Here is a 15972-nt window from a genome sequence, read left to right as displayed (position 1 = left end):
TGATAGCAATTTATTATTTAAAATGCTATCTACCGCTGATAGCAATAAATTATTTCAACTGTTATCTAGCTATAATGCTGATAGCAATGAATGATTCCAACTACTATCTACTGCTAAAATCAATAAAGTCGTTCTACCGCTAAAGCAATGAATTAATTTAAATGCTATCTACTGTTAACAATAAACGACTTCATGAATTAATGCCATGAACTTAAAATGATATATTCTGGTGATATCACACTTCTCCGTAGTCCACTTGCCCATTTTGCATACTCTAACTATTACATTTAAGCATAAAACGCTGATTTGTATTAATTTGTGTGCAATTGATAGATTTTCACATCTGATATTCAGTCACCGTACTCCCTCTGTTTGTTAGCTTCCCAAGTGGATTTTTACTCGGGCTTTCGCGATCAATAAACTGGTAGATTCCAAAATCAGAATTGTTCAATATTAAGTGAGCAATTATAATTATGCAAGATATGTTGCATTCAATATAACTTTTATTGTCACTATTAAATCATCTAATTATATAAACTCTTTATGACAATTTTTTGCTGTTGAACAATTTGATTCTAACAAACATCAGTATAATTTTGAGTTCAACGGAATGCGTTCATCATGATAAATAATAACATATTGTTTTAATCAAAATTTGACTATGGCATAGTCTATGGTGATATCAACTGGTGGTTGCAATGGATTATATCACATACTATCTAGCAATTAGTGTTTGGAATCAGGCCTCTGATGGCCTCTCACTGTCTCTCCACTGGTTACCAGTAAATCAAAGGATTGTTTATACGATCATTATGTATGCATTTAATGTCTTAAAAGGGCATTTCGTGATCCACAGCATCAACCCCACTTATCTTTAAAAAAAGTTGAGATTTTTATACCACTGGAAACCTCTGGCTACATAATGTTTATGTATCGAAAATTTCTTGCAGATTAATTCGTTTAGCAAAAATATCGTGAAATTTGAATTATGTTCTGGTACACCAGAACGTAATTACAACACACTATCTATGGAGAAGTGTAATACACATAATCATGCATAACTGGCAAACGCAAACGCAAAATCAAAATAAGCTTTATTCGTGAATTTCTACTGGAAAATGTCAGAAAAAAGGATGCTACATACATATCTCATTGATTTTGTCCAGTTCTGACGGATACAAACTTCCCAGCAAACACAAAAAATATTTAAAAACGTTAAATAGGTGTGACGTTTTGCTACTGTTAGCAATGAAGCAATCAGCAAACGCAAAACTTTCCTTAAAACGTTTATCTAAAACGTTTTAAATGTCGGGTTATATATTTCATGAATAAAACGTTTTAAAAAATCTTTTTTCAAAATATTCTGTCTATTGTCAACAGTTAAATAACATTCTCTTAGACTGTTTTGCATCACGTTTTCAAAAATGTTTTATTAATGTTATTAAGAACGTTATCATACCCTTTATATTACACGACATTTAAAACTTGTGTGTTTGCTGGGCAATTCAACTGTCACCGGTGTAGCCAGCTGGGTGGGGGAGGGCAACCAACATACATTTTCAGAGATAAAATGGGGACGGTTAAATTTTGGCAAAAGCCAAGACAAACTGGAATGGAAAAAATTAACTAACCACTAACCATTTACTTGTTTTTATATCACAGTATGATTGGTGTCTGGAAAACGAGACCGAAGAAGATAACAAAACAGGGCCGTGCCCCAGTTTTCAAAAAACGGAGCGCGTTTTTCAAAAAACAAAGCCGTGTGCTCGTTTTTGAATCCCGGAGGTGTGTCCCAGTTTTCAAAAAACAGGATCCGTCCCCGTTTTAAAAATGGGTCGCGTCCGCGTTTATGAAAAACAAACCTTTTCATTTCTCCGTTTTCCAGATTACCCTATATAAACGGAACAAAAACACAAAAAACCCAAAAACAACAAAACAAAACAAAACAAAACAAAACAAAAAACAAACAATTAAACAAACAATAAATTATTTCAAATACTATCTACTGCTGATAACAATCAATGCAAATGTTATCTACTGCTGATAGCAACGACTTATTTCAATTTCTGTCTATTGCTGATACGGTTGATAACAATGAGTTATTTGAAATGCTATCTGCTTCTGATAGCAATTAATTATTTGAAATGTTATCTGCTGCTAATACTAATGAAAACAAAAAGAAATTCTATCTACTGATAGCTATATGAAATATCTCAACTAATATCTACTGCTGACATGGCTGGTAACAATTGTTTATTTGAAATGCTATCTACTGCTGATAGCAATGAATTATTTAAATGCTATTTACTGATGATAGCTATAAATTATTCTAATTATATCGACTGCTGATAGTAATAAATTATGTCAACTTTTGTTGCTGCTGAAATCAATAAACTCATTCAAATGTTGTTTACTGCTGAAAGCAATGAATTCTTTCATAATGCTATATGAACTGATTCCACTGAAGCCATCTTTTTTAACAATGATAGGAATCAATCTAAATAGATTGAAAAATAGATTGGAAGGTTTTTTTGGTTTGACTCTAACTCTTTTTAGACTGATCTTACTATCCAAAAGTGTGTTACTCCTAATATACTGCCAAATGGCATGTGTTGCATATTTTTTGAATTAGATTTCAAATTTGTTCTTTCTACTGAAAATGATTTGTTCTTAATACGGGACGGCAAAAGATTAAAAAACAATAAATACCAATCCTTTCTGCTGCAAATTCAATCGAAAAAGATTTACCTCTAACTTTAATTGCTAAAAAGTTTAAAAAATAAAATCACCCGCCTGCATATACAGTCGAAAACGAGTTTGAAAAGGCAAGTCAATCTTTTTGATTGGATATTTGAACTATTTTTCGCCTCTGCATTTCCAACAATCACGACTTGACAAATAGTATGGAAATCCGAGCTCCTCTATATGCATCTATTATCTGGAATAACCCAATTTTGTAGCCTGTATTTTAACCTGTTGGTTGAAAACGCCAATTCATGCCATGCTAGTCTCATACACCACCCGTCTGTTGAGTCACTCACGTATCACACGTTAGCGTGATTAATTTGCTACGGTGCAAAACCTAATCATGCATCTACGTCTATTGTGGTCACTCTCTGATGGACGAAACTAACGCTTGAACAATCAATATAAACACAAGCTACTTCCGATGACAAAAAGAAAGTTAACCTTACGAGTAAAAATTAGGACGTGTCGCACCTTATGACCTAATGCCAAAAATAAGATAAAAGGAGAGCGAAAAGTGAGATGAGTTCAGTATCGTAGATGATTCCATAGTGTTCTGTACCAGTGAGTGCAAATACTAGAAATCTACTTTAAAATCTAACTTAATTTTGACTTGACTATTCTAATCATCAGAATTATCGTAACCAAATTTATGTGCAATAAAATTATATTTGTGCAATACGTCTTCAGATATATTTGAAAGTTTTCATTCTGTTCAAATTTTGTTAACAATATTTTGGGATAACTACTCGTTTATCGATTCATCATCATGTCGAAACTTATTCTAGTTTGCCTTCTCACTACTCTGGCCGTCGTGTTATTTACTGATGTAACATCTTCTGCACCTGTTGAATTACAGTAAGTTATTATTATTATTATTATTATTACTATTATTATTATTATTATTATTATTATTATTATTATTATTATTATTATTATTATTATTATTATTATCGTTATTATTATTATTATTATTATTATATTTATTATTATTATTATTATTATTATTATTATTATTATTATTATTATTATTATTATTATTATTATTATTGGTATTTCAGTTTGATTTTGTATATGAAAATTATTTTAAAAGAAAATCCAAAACCATCTAATAAAAACATAACGGCGCGGAGTAATGGTTTCAACTTCACCGTATTCAAATAGAGTATCTATTTAAAAGAGATATGAAAACGAAAAGATTGATTTTGAACCATTTTCTGTTGGATTTCTTCGGACATTTTAAAATTCTAGATTTGTAACTATCGCGACTTGATCGCATTATGGCACAAAACCAATGAAAGAAATATTATTTCTTTGAACCAAATAAAATACCAATTAAATTTTTGTTTTGGGTGACATCACGGCGAATTTCACATGGTAAAATTCTTCAGCAGTTCTGCATTACATTATCTGTTCACGTCCACAATATCCCGAAAATATATTAACCGGCACAGTGAAGAGAGAAGTGATTAAACAATTGACATTATTAATCTCAATTATTCTAAAATATGTGACATGTCATGCCAAAAGGAGACACTTTTGGGCAGGATCTTAAAATATGGAGAAATAGCCAAAAATCTGCCCCGGGGTGATTTTTTCACAATTTGGGTTTGTTGCAAATTTGTAATGTTATTAAGGTTTAAAATGTTGTCTGATAGTTTCAGACTGGAATATAACTGGCATCTTGTATTTTTTGAGACATTTTTCAAGGTAATTCCTACTGTCGACATTGTCAATAATATTTTTAAAGGCCGATATCTCAATTTCCAATTTTATAATACCATAACTTACGAACTCAATATCTCCGCTTAGGAATGTTCGATTTCATTGGGGAAAACGGCGTTGTTCAACAAGATATGTAAAGACCTCAAAATTGATAACCTGTCCAAAAGTGTCTCCTTTTGACATGACACGTCACATATACAATAATGACGCTATTTTAGGGAATTTGATCATTTGTTGTTAAATCTTATCCTTTAATTTATTCTTTTATTATTATCAGACGTCGCTCAGCTGAAAACAGTGACTCTGGCGAAAACAGCAACTCTGGTGAAAACAGCGACTCGGGTGAAAACAGTAACTCAGCTGAAGATACTACTGAAGCCAATGATTCCACCACTGTAGATGACCCTTCAAGGAGGTAAAAATAATATTACTCAATGAAGAAAACTCGCTCGCAATCCCGAAACTAAGCTCAATTGTTATGTATCACACTATCAAATTTGTTCACAACATATACCTAAAATATATTAACCGGCAAAAATTGACATTATCAATCTCGATTTTTCTTTAAAAGACATAATGAAGCTACTTTAGGGAACTAAAACTATATTTTGTTAATTTGATCATGTTTTATTCCTTTATTTTAATTAGACGGCGCTCAGGTGAAAACAGCGACTCTGATGAAGACAGCGACTCTGGTGAAGATAGCAACTCTGGTGAAGACAGCAACTCGGGAGAAGACAGTGACTCAGCTGAAGATTCCACTGAAGCCAATGATTCCACCACTGTAGATGTTCCTTCAAGGAGGTAAATAGATTATTACTCAATAAACAAAAATCGCACAAAATTCTGTAACCAAGCTCAATTGTTATGTATCACAATCTTGAATCTGTTCACAACATATGCCTAAAAGTATATTAGCAGGCAAAGTGTTGAGAGAAGTGCTTAAATAATTAACATTATCAATCTCGATTATTCTTAAAAGGAAATAATGGAGCTACTTTAGGGAACTATAACTATATTTGGTTAATTTTTATCATGTTTAATTCCTTTGTTATTATTAGACGTCGCTCAGGTGAAAACAGCGACTCTGATGAAGACAGCGACTCTGATGAAGACAGCAACTCTGGTGAAGACAGCAGCTCGGGAGAAGACAGTAACTCAGCTGAAGATACCACTGAAGCCAATGATTCCACCACTGTAGATGTTCCTTCAAGGAGGTAAATAAACATTACTCAATAACGAAAATCGCACACATTTATGTATCTAAGCTCATGTGTTATGTATCACAATCTTGAATCTGTTCACAACATATACCTAAAAGTATATTAATCGGCAAAGTGTTGAGAGAAGTGCTTAAACAATTTACATTATCAATCTCGATTTTTCTTTAAAAGAAATAATGAAGCTACTTTAGGGAACTAAATATATATTTTGTTAATTTTATCATGTTTTTTTCCTTTGTTATTATTAGACGTCGCTCAGGTGAAAACAGCGACTCTGATGAAGACAGCGACTCTGGTGTAAAGAGCAACTCTGGTGAAGACAGCAACTCAGGAGAAGACAGTAACTCAGCTGAAGATTCCACTGAAGCCAATGATTCCACCACTGTAGATGTTCCTTCAAGGAGGTAAATAAATATTACTCAATAACGAAAATCGCACACATTTATGTAACTAAGCTCAGTTGTTATGTATCACAATCTTGAATCTGTTCATAACATATACCTAAAAGTATATTAATCGGCAAAGTGTTGAAAGAAGTGCTTAAACAATTGACATTATCAATCTCGATTATTATTAAAAAGAAATAATGAAACTACTTTAAGGAACTAAAAATATATTTTGTTAATTTTATCATGTTTTATTCCTTTGTTATTATTATTAGACGTCGCTCAGGTGAAAACAGCGACTCTGATGAAGACAGTGACTCTGGTGAAGACAGCAACTCTGGTGAAGACAGCAACTCAGGAGAAGACAGTAACTCAGCTGAAGATACCACTGAAGCCAATGATTCCACCACTGTAGATGTTCCTTCAAGGAGGTAAATAAATATTACTCAATAACGAAAATCGCACACATTTATGTAACTAAGCTCAGTTGTTATGTATCACAATCTTGAATCTGTTCACAACATATACCTAAATGTATATTAATCGGCAAAGTGTTGAGAGAAGTGCTTAAACAATTGACATTATCAATCTCGATTTTTCTTTAAAAGAAATAATGAAGCTACTTTAGAGAACTAAATATATATATTGTTAATTTTAACATATTTTATTCCTTTGTTATTATTAGACGTCGCTCAGGTGAAAACAGCGACTCTGATGAAGACAGCGACTCTGGTGAAGACAGCAACTCTGGTGAAGACAGCAACTCTGGTGAAGACAGCAACTCAGGAGAAGACAGTAACTCAGCTGAAGATTCCACTGAAGCCAATGATTCCACCACTGTAGATGTTCCTTTAAGGAGGTAAATAGTTTATTACTCAATAACGAAAATCGCACACATTTATGTAACTAAGCTCAGTTGTTATGTATCACAATCTTGAATCTGTTCACAACATATACCAAAAAGTATATTAATCGGCAAAGTGTTGAAAGAAGTGCTTAAACAATTGACATTATCAATCTCGATTTTTCTTTAAAAGAAATAATGAAGCCACTTTAAGGAACTAAAAATGTACTTTGTTAATTTTAATATGTTTTATTCCTTTGTTATTATTAGACGTCGCTCAGGTGAAAACAGCGACTCTGATGAAGACAGCGACTCTGGTGAAGACAGCAACTCTGGTGAAGACAGCAACTCAGGAGAAGACAGTAACTCAGCTGAAGATTCCACTGAAGCCAATGATTCCACCACTGTAGATGTTCCTTCAAGGAGGTAAATAAATATTACTCAATAACGAAAATCGCACAAACTTCTGTAACTAAGCTCAGTTGTTATGTATCACAATCTTGAATCTGTTCACAACATATACCTAAAAGTATATTAATCGGCAAAGTGTTGAAAGAAGTGCTTAAACAATTGGCATTATCAATCTCGATTTGTCTTTAAAAGAAATAATGAAGCTACTTTAGAGAACTAAATATATATATTGTTAATTTTAACATATTTTATTCCTTTGTTATTATTAGACGTCGCTCAGGTGAAAACAGCGACTCTGATGAAGACAGCGACTCTGGTGAAGACAGCAACTCTGGTGAAGACAGCAACTCAGGAGAAGACAGTAACTCAGCTGAAGATACCACTGAAGCCAATGATTCCACCACTGTAGATGTTCCTTTAAGGAGGTAAATAGTTTATTACTCAATAACGAAAATCGCACACATTTATGTATCTAAGCTCAGTTGTTATGTATCACAATCTTGAATCTGTTCACAACATATACCTAGAAGTATATTAATCGGCAAAGTGTTGAAAGAAGTGCTTAAACAATTGACATTATCAATCTCGATTTTTCTTTAAAAGAAATAATGAAGCCACTTTAAGGAACTAAAAATGTACTTTGTTAATTTTAACATGTTTTATTCCTTTGTTATTATTAGACGTCGCTCAGGTGAAAACAGCGACTCTGATGAAGACAGCGACTCTAGTGAAGACAGCAACTCTGGTGAAGACAGCAACTCAGGAGAAGACAGTAACTCAGCTGAAGATTCCACTGAAGCCAATGATTCCACCACTGTAGATGTTCCTTCAAGGAGGTAAATAAATATTACTCAATAACGAAAATCGCACAAAATTCTGTAACTAAGCTCAGTTGTTATGTATCACAATCTTGAATCTGTTCACATCATATACCTAGAAGTATATTAATCGGCAAAGTGTTGAAAGAAGTGCTTAAACAATTGACATTATCAATCTCGATTTTTCTTTAAAAGAAATAATGAAGCCACTTTAAGGAACTAAAAATGTACTTTGTTAATTTTAACATGTTTTATTCCTTTGTTATTATTAGACGTCGCTCAGGTGAAAACAGCGACTCTGATGAAGACAGCGACTCTAGTGAAGACAGCAACTCTGGTGAAGACAGCAACTCAGGAGAAGACAGTAACTCAGCTGAAGATTCCACTGAAGCCAATGATTCCACCACTGTAGATGTTCCTTCAAGGAGGTAAATAAATATTACTCAATAACGAAAATCGCACAAAATTCTGTAACTAAGCTCAGTTGTTATGTATCACAATCTTGAATCTGTTCACAACATATACCTAAAAGTATATTAATCGGCAAAGTGTTGAAAGAAGTGCTTAAACAATTGACATTATCAATCTCGATTTTTCTTTAAAAGAAATAATGAAGCCACTTTAAGGAACTAAAAATGTACTTTGTTAATTTTAACATGTTTTATTCCTTTGTTATTATTAGACGTCGCTCAGGTGAAAACAGCGACTCTGATGAAGACAGCGACTCTGGTGAAGACAGCAACTCTGGTGAAGACAGCAACTCAGGAGAAGACAGTAACTCAGCTGAAGATTCCACTGAAGCCAATGATTCCACCACTGTAGATGTTCCTTCAAGGAGGTAAATAAATATTACTCAATAACGAAAATCGCACAAAATTCTGTAACTAAGCTCAGTTGTTATGTATCACAATCTTGAATCTGTTCACAACATATACCTAAAAGTATATTAATCGGCAAAGTGTTGAAAGAAGTGCTTAAACAATTGGCATTATCAATCTCGATTTGTCTTTAAAAGAAATAATGAAGCTACTTTAGAGAACTAAATATATATATTGTTAATTTTAACATATTTTATTCCTTTGTTATTATTAGACGTCGCTCAGGTGAAAACAGCGACTATGATGAAGACAGCGACTCTGGTGAAGACAGCAACTCTGGTGAAGACAGCAACTCAGGAGAAGACAGTAACTCAGCTGAAGATACCACTGAAGCCAATGATTCCACCACTGTAGATGTTCCTTTAAGGAGGTAAATAGTTTATTACTCAATAACGAAAATCGCACACATTTATGTAACTAAGCTCAGTTGTTATGTATCACAATCTTGAATCTGTTCACAACATATACCAAAAAGTATATTAACCTGCAAAGTGTTGAGAGAAGTGCTTAAACAATTGATATTGTCAATCTCAATTATTCTAAATAGGAAATAATGAAGCTACTGTAGGAAACTAAATAGAACTATAATTTGTTAACTTTATCATGTTTTATTCCTTTGTTATTATTATTAGACGTCGCTCAGGTGAAAACAGTGACTCTGATGAAGACAGCGACTCTGGTGAAGACAGCAACTCTGGAGAAGACAGCAACTCAGGAGAAGACAGTGACTCAGCTGAAGATACCACTGACAGTAACTCAGCTGAAGATTCCACTGAAGCCAATGATTCTACCACTGTAGACGATCTTTCAAGGAGGTAAATAGTTTACCACTCAACAATCTCAAAAAATTCTTATCAAATTACGTATTAAACTGAGCAATTCAGTACCACACAAAAAAGCCGTTTGCAAACCTCAAACTGTATTAACTGCCGCAGGTTGTACGGGTATTTTCATTTTGAATTATTCATTTTCTTAATTCTTGAACGGTATAAGCTAAAACTTTAAAATTTAAAATGTTTTTTTTTCTCTCTTTTCTTTTTCAAATCAGACGCCGATTTGATCATGAGTGAAATCCTGGAAAGCGGTGAACGGAGTAAATGTAAAAATTAAAGCCATTCAGGGCTTATTTTTGTGCTTGCAAAGAGCCGGTAATCATGATAACCTTAACAGTTCAATGTTGCCATGTTAACTTATTGTAGTAGTTACTGTTTTGTAATTAAGGTATAATTTATCCCATGTTTGTCGGTAAAGTTTTCAGTCTTGACTTTTTAAATATTTTGTGTTGCTTATTTTCTTTGGAGAGACTTTGTGTTCTGTGCGCTATTTCATTTATTCATTCAGTACCGGTATCATAATTATATAAAGGAAGCAAAGCAAACAAATTCTAAATCGTTCCTGAACTTGAACAATTATTTGAAAACGTAGTATGTCGTCTAAATAGAAAGACGTTTTGACACGGGTTTTGAAATGTATATTGAAGCTGGTCTTCTTTATTCTATACATGATTGTGCAGTGTAATATTTCGGTGCTATAACAGTTATTATTGTATGTATTAATCATGTTAAATAAATGCGCGTAATTATGACTATTTCGGCTAGAATGTTATAAACGTGCACAAATTTAGCACTCCAGCAATGTCGGGTTATATAAAGGTTTTATAAAAGGTATAAAACATTTTTATAACATTCAAAACATTGTTAAAAATTTGCTGCAAAACAATCAAACATAATGAGCTATAATGTTATTCAAGTGTTGACAAAAATGTTTGACAAAAATATGTTTCAATAGCATTTATGTGTAGACAAAGACATGGCATAATAATTGGGGCAGCATTAGCTACATGTTGGCAACAAAGGCAGATAGAACCACACTCCCAGACAGTTGGGCGGGACCTCAATACAGAGCAAACAAGCATGTATAAAGGAAATACATGAGCAGCAGGACATGAGAGCAAATGACATGAAACGGACAGAATGGTTTGGAAGTGAGGACTACAAATAGATAATACTATTACTTAAAGGAGTATTTCGTGATCCTAGCATCCTCTTTTTATGACATTTTTTAGTAGATATCCACGAAAAAAGCTTAGTCCCAAAATTTCAGTTGATTCCGATTTTGAATCAATACAATAAACAATAAAGTTCAACAACCAAAAATGAATAAAACTTATTATAATGGTAAACCAATTGACGCTTGTTAAAAAAGAAAAACCCATTTTTTTGTTTTGTTAAACATTCACAACATTTTAATATAATAAATATATAATGATGATGTTAATAACAAATGAGTATGTTGTCATTGTTTTGTTTTTCAGTAGCAGTGTGATAAGTAATAATTATGTTCAGTGGTGGCATTTTTCAGGACTATTAGGTGGGAACAAAGTAAATTTTAGGGTAGAGGGCAAAATAAGAAAATGTGTCTAAATTGCAATTTTTGTCCCCAAAGAGTGAAATTTTAGTGATGTTTTTGTTCTGACTATTGGGAGGGACTGGGATGATCCATATCGGCCAGGTATGTATCTTCACTGTTGGTCACTCAAAAATATTCCACGGTATAGAGGCCAACCCCATGAAATCTTTGCGTCGTTAGATCGTTGTCAAATGGACAAATCATTATCAAAATGTTCAGAAGAGTCTGGAGAATCATTGTTTCCGCTATGTTGACAAATTTGTAACCCGCGCGTTCTATCCCGTTTCCTATGGTACTTGACCCGTGACCTCGTGAGATGCACAAAATGTGTTCTTTTTAGTGATTTTGAGAATTTTGGCCAAAATTAACCATTTTTAATCATTTTAGTTTCAGTTTCAATTTATTTACCATATAAACAACTCAATGAAAAGATAGATAATAATGGAAGGATGACCACAAAAAGAGTAAAGCTCAGGATTTGACCACCCTGACAAGTAATAACGAAATACAAAACAATGCAGAGACAAAGACACCATTTATGTGTAGACAAAGACATGGCATGATAATTGGGGCAGCATTAGCTACATGTTGGCAACAAAGGCAGATAGAACCACACTCCCAGACAGTTGGGCGGGACCTCAATACAGAGCAAACAAGCATGTATAAAGGAAATACATGAGCAGCAGGACATGAGAGCAAATGACATGAAACGGACAGAATGGTTTGGAAGTGAGGACTACAAATATATAATACTATTACTTAAAGGAGTATTTCGTGATCCTAGCATCCTCTTTTTATGGCATTTTTAGTAGATATCCACGAAAAAAGCTTAGTCCCAAAATTTCAGTTGATTCCGATTTTGCATGTTTGCGTTTGCGAGTTATGCATGATTATGTGTATTACACTGCTCCATTCCGCTGAGTGCACCAAATCCGCGTAACTTACTGGTCGAATCCAACGAAAAGTGTACACGGCATGTTCAGGGCCATAACTTAAAAGTATTAATCAATTGACATTCATTTTTGTATTGTGTTTATTCGCCTTGATCATACGCTTCGCGCCATATATAATAAGACCCCTTCTGTGAAAAACTTAGACACAGAGACCCCAAAACATGCTATTTTTACCCATTTTTTCAAAATATTTCTTAAAGTATTTTTAAAACGTCTAAATCAGTTATGAAAAGAAGTCATTGGATTGAATCTAAATTGATTTCCTGAAAGGCGTGTATTCAAAGACTGCCTGTTCAATTTTTCACATATTTGTACATAATTATGAATTTTTTGTGATAATTTTTTGAGTGGTATTTTTTTACATTACCTACGAATACAATTTTTCATAGCACTAGATATATAAGACGCCAGACTCTGATAATCCAGAACGCATTCCACTGGTCATCACTTACCATCCTTCGCTTCCCAAACTTTCTCAGATACTTCACAAACACTTGCGTATCTTGCATTCTTCAGATAGATGTAAGAAGGCTATTCCCAACCTACCCATGGTAGCTTATCGGAGAAGTGCTAACATCAAGGACATGATTGTACGTTCATCCCTACCTCCAGCCCAACCTCCTCCCAGAGGCTCGATTGCATGTGGCTCATGTACTTTATGTAATCATGAGATCCACTCTAAACCTAAATGGGGTGGGGGCTCACCAGTCGCACACACCAAGAAAGGGTCGTCTTTCACTAGTTCTTCCACAGGTGAAAGTCATGTCATCCACAAACACCTCAGTTGTCAGAGTGAGAATGTGGTCTACCTTATCACATGTGCTAATTGTCAAGTGCAGTATGTGGGAGAGACAGGTCGTAGCCTGGAAACCAGACTGACTGAGCATTGTGCCGATGCTCGTCTTAACAGAAATACACCAGTAGCTAAACATTTCAACCTCCCAGGACATTCTGCTAATCACATTACTGTCATGTGTATTGACAAACCCCCAAAGACTGACACTTTCATGCGAAAGAAACTTGAGAAAGACTGGATCTCTAAACTTCAGACAACCCAACCACTTGGCTTAAATGTTAAAGATTAACATGCCAGTGTATCTTTAGGCCTATGGATCTTGTTAGCATTTATGACTGGACCTACATGTAGGCCTATATGTTTGATGTGTCAATTCACATTTGGCTTTCTTATTGTAGGCCTTGTTGTTTGCTAATATTTTTCCAGCTTTTAGCAGTCCCTGTATCACTACCTATTTTGGCATATTTCATGTCAATTTGCAACGGTATTTCACTGTGCTTTGGTTTCAGTGATTTTTGGCTTTATCACTTTCATCCGTAGGCCTATATCTGTACATGCACTGAAATTAAATTTTATCATGCATGGACCACATGCTTTCTTACTTTCTCTGTTTTTCTACCTCCCCTTCTTTTCAGTATGCATATTACACTTTAATATTTGAGACCTTCATTGACTTGTGTTTTATCCAGCAATTTTTGGCTTATTTTTCACTATACATGTATTGTGTAGGTCTATAAACATTATTTGTTCTTTATTTAATATGCATTACTTTTCTCATAATATTGCAGTTTGAGTGACATTAGTCCACTTATCCTATCTATTCATTCTCTACAACCTCTATTGATTGCGACCCCACTTGACATTCACTTCCTGTCAATTAGGACAATACCCTATTGTCCTGTGGTGGTGCTTATTTACATATAGTGTTTCCCAGTCTAACTTTGTAGTGAATTTGCTCTCAATGAGAGAAGACACAACTTATTTTGCTCTGAGTTTGCTGTCTTTTTTGCTACTTATTTCGATTTGAACTTGCCTTCAATTTTTGACTTGAATTTGTTTTTAAACTACAGCATGTAGTTTTTGTTGTTTGCTTTATATTTTGTTGTCTGTCCCTGAAGAAGAGCAGTTTATCTGCTCGAAACGTCAGTTGTTTTTTGTCTGTTCTGTGTTTGTCTGCTATGTACACAGTGATTTTCATCACTTCCAGTGTACTGTTTTCCTGACACTTTTGTGGGCTCTGGAATTGGCAATTTTTGGCCATCGAACTTTGCCTGTTTTGTGCCTACTCTGGATGTTTGGTTAAGCGTGTCTGTTTATATGCACAGTGATTTTCATCACTTGTTCTAGTGCAGTTTTGTATTACCATTGATCCTTGTTGTTTTTGCAGGTTCAGCACTTACTTCTGTGGGCCTTGGAACTGGTAAAATTTGGCTATCGAACTTTGCCTACTTCTTCTGCCTACATTTGCTGTTTTTTGTCCCCCTGCATACTGTCTAGTCTGCATTTTACTTGTTTCCCCACATCAAGTTGGTGTACCTTGCTTTTTTCTTTCCACTAGATATATCTTTAAAAATGGAAATCACTAATAAATGCGCAATTGATACAAGCTTTGATATGTCCAATACTGAAATGCATTGCATTCAGGCATCTTTATTATTGTGTTTAGCTGCCAGAAATTCTAAATGGCACAAAGGTAGGTTTGGTAAAAAATATGCATTACCTCCGAATACATGTTAAAAGCTGTGTCATTTCCACAAAGTGAGAGAATAGTAAACAATAGTTAAGCAATAGGTGCAGGGTAATACACTCTTTATTTCTACCAAGTTTCAATAGCCTGCGTTTAAATATTTCTGAGATGTCAACAATAAAAGCAAGTATTCGTAGGTAAATTTCGGTAACCGAATGTTACCTACGAATACAATTTGACATCATGACAGTATTGTGAAACACCGCCATTCATGCCAATGCCCATATTGGTACATAGCGAAGGCCTGTATGTTTGCTATCAAATCATATGTCAATGAAAGTTGCGAATTCACATACATGCCCACCATGCAAAACTGAATACGGCTTAATTGTTGAAAAATATGTACTGAAATAGACGACGGTCTGCTCATTTGAAAGAAAAATCAGATTCAAAGAAGATTAGAAGGGATAAATACTTGGATTTGTCAACTGTCATGTGTGCTTCATTTTAAATGTTTACCGACCTTCTGGTGTCTGAGTAATTTGTGTCCAAATTGATTTATTCGAAGGTAACTTTTGACGTTTTCGCTAAGGTTACCTACGAATACCATGGAAAAAACGACTGTTCTCATTGTCTCATGATCTAGACAACATAATGATGGACACTGGTATAAAGCTAATTGTAGTTGCCCTCAAACGAAAGGCCACAAGACGTAACTGACTCCAAGATGGACTTCACAAGTCTGCAATAACGGTTTTAAGCGAGTTGTGTGCAATTAAGCAAATTAAAGTCACTTTAGTGCCTTTGTTTCTTACTTCAATACTCTTTCAACCGCTGTGAACCGACATTATTAATACATGATAGGGTCTAAAGTATCAAAAAACGCACATAAAGAAAATGATACATTCAAAGTGCTTTATAAAATGAAGTTTTGATTGGGATATCCACCAAAAGTCTAATTCTTACCTACAAATACTGAAATGTTACCTACGAATACAGCATAATACATGACATGTGTAATGAAGTGTCGCTACCAATGGAAATTAATTGTCAAAAACTTTAAGCGGTACCCCAGGACACTATTATTACCCATATAC

At 34.2% G+C, this 15972-nt stretch overlaps 1 protein-coding gene across 5 annotated transcripts; it reads left to right on the top strand.

Annotated features, from left to right (window-relative positions):
- Positions 1–3217: 3217 nt before the first annotated feature.
- LOC140171173 (uncharacterized) lies at positions 3218–11292 on the top strand. Of its 5 annotated transcripts, XM_072194367.1 has the most exons (16): positions 3218–3603; positions 4748–4885; positions 5119–5274; positions 5532–5687; positions 5942–6097; positions 6355–6510; positions 6765–6829; positions 6866–6938; positions 7194–7349; positions 7604–7759; positions 8015–8170; positions 8425–8580; positions 8835–8990; positions 9245–9400; positions 9663–9845; positions 10079–11292. In XM_072194367.1, exons 1-16 carry the CDS (start codon positions 3515–3517, stop codon positions 10098–10100), a joined length of 2130 nt encoding a protein of 709 aa, XP_072050468.1. In that variant the 5' UTR covers positions 3218–3514; the 3' UTR covers positions 10101–11292. The 5 variants fall into 5 exon arrangements, with proteins under 5 accessions (XP_072050468.1, XP_072050467.1, XP_072050471.1 ...); XM_072194366.1 differs by having other exon boundaries at positions 6765–6938; XM_072194369.1 differs by lacking the exons at positions 6765–6829; positions 6866–6938 and having other exon boundaries at positions 3219–3603.
- The last annotated feature ends 4680 nt before the right edge of the window (positions 11293–15972 follow it).

This window comes from Amphiura filiformis, chromosome 15 (assembly GCF_039555335.1).
Source record: "Amphiura filiformis chromosome 15, Afil_fr2py, whole genome shotgun sequence".
Lineage (NCBI taxonomy): Eukaryota > Metazoa > Echinodermata > Ophiuroidea > Amphilepidida > Amphiuridae > Amphiura > Amphiura filiformis.
This window is presented reverse-complemented; position numbering and strand designations above follow the sequence as displayed.